The 6,101-nt window shown below is 47.5% G+C and overlaps 1 protein-coding gene across 1 annotated transcript; it reads right to left on the reverse strand.

Moving 5' to 3' along the window:
* Nucleotides 1-901: 901 nt before the first annotated feature.
* Nucleotides 902-6,016, reverse strand: FUT11 (fucosyltransferase 11). Its single transcript, XM_036828538.1, has 3 exons — nucleotides 5,232-6,016; nucleotides 4,198-4,823; nucleotides 902-2,778 (listed from the first exon to the last, which is right to left on the reverse strand). Exons 1-3 carry the CDS (start codon nucleotides 5,937-5,939, stop codon nucleotides 2,631-2,633), a joined length of 1,482 nt encoding a protein of 493 aa, XP_036684433.1. The 5' UTR covers nucleotides 5,940-6,016; the 3' UTR covers nucleotides 902-2,630.
* Nucleotides 6,017-6,101: the final 85 nt, after the last annotated feature.

Genomic DNA, 6,101 nt, shown 5'->3' on the forward strand with positions numbered 1-6,101 from the left:
AAGCTTAGAAATCAGAGTCCTGAATTTGGCTTCTTTTGTAAGAGTACTTACTATATCAAATTTTAACATAAGGATTTTCGAAGGTCTGTCTTTCTCTCTTATTCTTTTCTGCAAAAGTCCAAACAGAAAACTTTCCATGCTGTTAGGAAGGGCATTTTTTATTAAATAAAATGAAAAAAAGGGAGTTCCCTGGTGGTACAGTGGTTGGGACTCTGTGCTTTCACTGCCGAGGGCCCGGCTTCAGTCCCCGGTCGGGGAACTGAGGTCCCACAAGCCACGCGGCACAGCCAAAAAAAAAAAAAAAAGGAAAAGAAAAAAGAACCACCCTGGCAGTGAAACCCAGCCTAAATTATAGCTTTGCTTGGCCACATCTTTAGGACCCTAGTTGTTGAAGCATCTCATATATATACAATATATGAGCACCCCATATATATAAATGTTTATTGTGAGGTCTGTTACAGAATTTCCATTTTGCAGTATATTATATAGTTTCATGTCAGCCAAAAATTGTAAATTCTCTGTAAATCTTCACCCCATTCCAAGCAGGTGCCATTATTTTTTTAAATAAACACTTGATGTTAGCTTTGGATTTCTTAAATTTAAAAACAAGCTGGTGGGCTTCTCTGGTGGCACAGTGGTTAAGAATCTGCCTGCCAATGCAGGGGACACGGGTTCGAGCCCTGGTCCCGGGAAGATCCCACATGCCGTGGAGCAGCTAAGCCCCTGCGCCGCAACTACTGAGCCTGCGCTCTAGAGCCCCCGTGCCACAACTACAACTACTGAAGCTGAGCGCATGCTCCGCAACAAGAGAAGGCACCGCAATAAGAAGCCACCGCAATGAGAAGCCCACTCATCACAACGAAGAGTAGCCCCCACTCGCTGCAACTAGAGAAAGCCCGCACACAGCAACGAAGACCCAACACAGCCAAAAATTAAAAAAACCAGAATTAATTTTAAAAAAAACAAGCTGGTATATCACACACAGAACAGCTTAGCAGTCTGCTCAAAATATTAAAAACCAACAAAATCTTATAGAAGGACAAGATTCTATTATACATAGTCTGTACTGAAGTATAAGCATCATCTTCCTCTTCAGTCTTTACAACTATATATATATATGTTTGTAAATTAATGTGTGTATATATACATACATACACACACACTAAGTTAAACCAGACATATTGATAAGCTATGGAACTTCTCTAGTGATAACTCATTAATACAATATTACAACCAGGGTAGTTCTAAGATCCAAGGTATTCTTTCTTGTTCCACTGCCCCAGAAAAAGCAAATGGTCTCCCTGTCCATTAAGCTGTATGTTTAAACCACAGCAAGAGAAGGGTCTGGCTACCTCCCTAAATCTGACTAACAACTTTTTATTTAGCCAGCCACTTGTGATGGCTTAAATGTCTTGCTTCGCTTCTCATGCCCTTGAGCTTAGGTGGGTGGGCTCCATCAAAATGTAGTCTCAGTAAGTACTGTAAAGTTGTGCATTGTAACAGGAATAGAATGAATGAAGTTGGAATATTTATCCCACTTAAAGTGAAAAGTGCCACAGAATATGAGAGACTTACTAGAGCTATATTGCTGGGCTGTTTTTTTCTGCCATAATTTCATGAGTTTGGGGGGAAAATGGACTTTTGTAGCATATAAAAATAATAGAAGAGTTCATTAGGCAGACAGAAGAAATCAAGGACTTATAAAAATCTGCACTTAGATTCACATTGGCCTATTTCAACATTTCAAAATCATTATAGCTTTTTCTGCTGTCATTTCCAGCCTGAGTCTCCATCTCTAATCTAAAACAGAGCAGGACAATTCATTAAATTGGCATGACATTTATTAGCCACTGAATCTTTCTACTCATGAGTTGAGAAGGAATTTCAGATATGCCCTAGATAAGAAGCAAACCAGCAGTAAGAAAAGCTGTCAAATCTACAGGCAGTTTAATGCTGGGGAAAACGAATGTGGGAATAGTGGCAAGGCTACTCCGTCTCCAACAGAAATTGTGGAAAACCAGGAAAGAAAAAGCCATTCAAAATGAAAAGGTTGACATGAAAAGCAAAGTAAATGATATAAAAAATACAACTCCAGAGAGCCAGAATACAACCCACCAGGAGTTTTGCTTCACCACCAACGTAACAGTTTATAAAGCAAGAGATGAGGAAAAGAGATTGGGAAAGGTACTGAATAATGAGTGGTTTGAGGAATAGCACAGTAGTTTTCTAAAGACGCTAAACCTGGCCCATCTTACCTCATTCACAGCCAAGTACTAACGTGTTGTCCCAATCATGACTGAGAGGATGATATGGCTAGAGAAATAAGCAGTTCTTTAAAATTTTTGTTGATCAGCACCTTTAATCAAATGGGTGTTTCAGGCTTCTGGTTCCCACTAAACCAAGAACTGGATGCCTCCATCTCTCCTTGAGGAGAGGCCCTATTACCATAGACTGAGACCCTGGCTACACATCTTTAGGATAAAATATCAGTAGATATAACTTATTCTTTGAATTCATGGTAAGACAGTGTTCATTAAGAACTTGCATAGCAGATACCCTTCATGTCCCATGGTAGAATAAGGACTTCCATCTCCTTAGCTCTATCAAGTTAAGGACTCTTGCAAGAGTAATTAGAGATTTTGGTTCCTTTTCATGAAGATCTCAGTTAGGTAATCCCAAAATTTCCTCTGCAGTGTTTCATTGTTGTGGATCATGGCAGTGAGAGCTTCCCCCTGGTCCAGGCCTTGCCAATAATCTTGCAGCCACATCTCCTTCCAGCTGAAACATCAAAATGGGAGTTGGATTATGGAACCTCAGCACAGCTATGAGTCCTACCTTTCTCTGAATGGCCAAAGAAATCTTAAGCAGATACAGTGGTTTCTGGCTAGGATGAGGGATCTGCTTTGAGGGAAGGAAATGTGAAGTAAACCCAGTACTAGTCCAAGTGACAGGCAGTAAGCCACAAACACAAATTTATCACACAACACCCCCCCCTCCCCCAATGAGTTAAATTTCCTGACTTGCCTGCTCTTCGTCCCCAAATGTGGGGGGAATTAAGAGGCAGGCAGGACAGGGGCCAAACTATGGACACAGTAATCTCCCTAAGAAAAGCAAGGGGGCATATTTAGATGGTTACCTTTTATGTTACACCTATTTCAATAACCAAAATGAAACTGCAATAGTATCCAGTATCTTGATGAGACACGACCTGAATGTTTCTCTTTTTTTAATGTGTTACACTTTTCCTCTGATAAATCATAATATTATGTTCAGCACAAACTAGATACAAATTACTTGATGTAAATTACTGGATACAAATTATCTCCACTCCCAGGACCAAACTGTGCCAGCCCTCTGCTGCCATCCACTGTCCAAGGTGATCTCTGCAGGACATTCTAGCAGCCTCTCTTTCTCAAGGCTAATAATCTTTTATCACCCCTCCCCCAACAGGTGTGGTTTGCTGCAAATGGCTTCAACATTTCCCCACCCCACCTCCCATGCTGACCTTGTTTCCCAATGTCACCACCTTCTGCCACCTACTGCAGCAGCCCCCTCACTTCCCTTCCAATCCACACTGCCCACCATTGTTAATCATCCTTTGAAAGCATCCCTTCTACTCTGTCTAGGACAAACATATAATTTATCATCCAAATCAGGGTAATTTTAAGAGTGAAAGGAGGTGCTGTTAATAGTTACACCAGGTTAACAGGTATAAATCCTGATTGTTGCAGACAAACCTCCCTCAGAATACTCACTTCTGTATTTCTCATCCCCAGCCCCACCATGCTGAAGGTGCTCAATAAATAGCTGAGTTGATTTTCAGGACAGTCCAGCTCCAGAGCCTAGTATTCAGAATATGTACAACGTGGCCCAGCTTTGTCTCTCCCCCATTGCTTCCCTGAACGGGCCCTCTGCTCTAGTTGAAGCTTTTTTTGAACCACTACTGCAAACATTGTTTACAAAAGCTGATTTTCGTATGTTGTTGCCCTGAATGATATCTCACATCTTTTACTGAGCTTTCACAGTTTGTCTTATCCCCACAACTAGACTCTTGATACCTTAAAGGCAGAGTGATCCCACGTCATAAGTTCCTTATACAACATCCCCTCAGCACCTAGTGCTAATTTATTGCCTGCAGGAAGCAAGTCAATAAAATCATTTGATTTGACAGCCACAGGGGACCCCAGCTTCCCTTACCTGTCATTCTCAGGAATCTCTTCCACACTGCCAAAGCCAGGTGTGGGCACTGGGCAGTCCATGTGTGAGGGCTGGGCAATATGAGGCTCAGGGACAGGGATGTCCCCAGGAGAGGCTGCATGGGCCTTCTCGGCATCCAGCCGAGCCAGTTCGTGGTCACAGACGAAACACTCGAAGCCACTAAGGTAGTTAGGCAGTAAAGGATCATTCACTCCCCACTCCCGCTGCTTCAGACTATCCAGAAGGAACTGGTTGGTGATGCCCCCAGGTTGCTTGTATGCCAGGTATTTCATATATTCCTCATCATTTTTGTCCAGAAAGTCAATAAACTCTGCCAGCTTCTGCGGCGACTCAAAGTCGTCAATGAGGATGATGGAGTGATTGTTGGGCACCCAGTCCCTCACAGAGGGAGAGCCGCGATACACAGGCACAGCACCGAGGTGCATGGGGCGCCACAGTTTTTCCGTCATGTAGTCGTCACAGATGGCATTTTCGAGGGCCAAATGAAACTTATAGCGGGACAAGAAGGCCAAGAGTTCTGGATCCTCAGTGGTGGCTGTGGCTGTGTCCTGTAGCCGCGGCGTGGGCAGCTCCCGATTCTTCAAGCATTTCCCATATGAGTCCACCTGAGTGGGGTACAGCACGGCCGTCAAGAGGGTATGGGTAGTGTATATATGGACATATATACACTACCAAGTGTAAAATAGATAGCTAGTGGGAAGCAGTCGCATAGCACAGGGAGATCAGCTCGGTGCTTTGTGACCAGCTAGAAGGGTGGGATAGGGAGGGTGGGAGGCAGGGAGGGAGACGCAAGAGGGAAGAGATACGGGGATACATGTATATGTAAAGTATTCACTTTGTTATAAAGCAGAAACTAACACACCATTGTAAAGCAACTATACTCCAATAAAAATGTTAAAAAAAAAAAAAAAGAAGAAGAAGAAGAAGAAGGTATGGCACGTCGGCCTGGCCACCAGGGATCGCGGCCTCAGCCCGGCGCGCCACCCTCCCCTTCCCGCCCCGCCCTCACCCACCGGGATGTAGCGCATGAGCTCGCGCACGTAGCGGTCCCGGTCCGCAGGCACGTCGCAGTGGGACTGCAGATAGAGCAGCGGCGCGTAGCCCCGGCGGCGCCAGTCCGCGCGTTCCGGGAGCGGAGGCGCCGCGCGGCGCAGATACGCGGTCCCGGGCAGCCACTGCAGCGGCAGCGGGTAGTCCGAGTGACGGCTGAAGGTGGCGGTAAGATTGAAGAGGCGGATGCCCGGACTGTGGCTCAGCAAGAAGTTGTTGAGGGGCGACTCCTCGTGCAGGAGCGCCCAGCTCTGGTGCGCCAAGCGCGGCAGCGGCGCTTCGGACGCGCGGAAGTCGGTGCCGTAGAAGAGTAGCGCGCGCGTCCGCGAGTCTCCCCGCACCCGTCGGTCCCGGGACGCCACGCACGCGCCGCGCGCGCACTCGATGCGCTCCGAGTCGCCCGGGAAGTGAGGAAACAGCCCTGGGCTCCACCATAGCAGCACCGGCAGGTCCACCGCCTCCCCCCTCCCCGGCCGCGGGGTCCCCGGACCGCGCGCCACCCCCACTGCGCCCAGCGCGGAGGGAGGCCGGAAAACTGCGCCGTCCCACGGCTCCGCCCACTCCACCTCCCCGCCGGTCTCCCCCTCCGCCACGGGCCTTGAGCCGCTGGCCGCACAGACACTAAGTACTCCCAGGGCGGCAAGCACAGCCCCCGTGCGGCCGGCCCCCATGTCTACTCTGACGGCCGAAGCCCCTCAACAACAGTCCCCGCCTTGCGGTGAGTCGCGACGGGACGAGGTCCTACGCCACAGGGGCCCATGGCGCATGCGCAGCTCAGCGGCCGCCTCAGCCGGCCACTTCGCGGGAGCCGCTAATCCTGGCAGGAAATACTG

The sequence above is a fragment of the Balaenoptera musculus genome, chromosome 16 (assembly GCF_009873245.2).
Source record: "Balaenoptera musculus isolate JJ_BM4_2016_0621 chromosome 16, mBalMus1.pri.v3, whole genome shotgun sequence".
NCBI lineage: Eukaryota > Metazoa > Chordata > Mammalia > Artiodactyla > Balaenopteridae > Balaenoptera > Balaenoptera musculus.

What these genes read in the sequence shown, in the direction of transcription:
- FUT11 (XM_036828538.1), bottom strand. Translation starts at nt 5,939, where the DNA reads ATGGGGGCCGGCCGCACGGGGGCTGTGCTTGCCGCCCTGGGAGTACTT. An exon ending in AGCTCATGCGCTACATCCCG is followed by an intron (nt 4,824 to 5,231) that starts GTGGGTGAGGGC and finishes TACCCCACTCAG; the next exon opens with GTGGACTCATATGGGAAATG. An exon ending in GAGATTCCTGAGAATGACAG is followed by an intron (nt 2,779 to 4,197) that starts GTAAGGGAAGCT and finishes TTGATGTTTCAG; the next exon opens with CTGGAAGGAGATGTGGCTGC.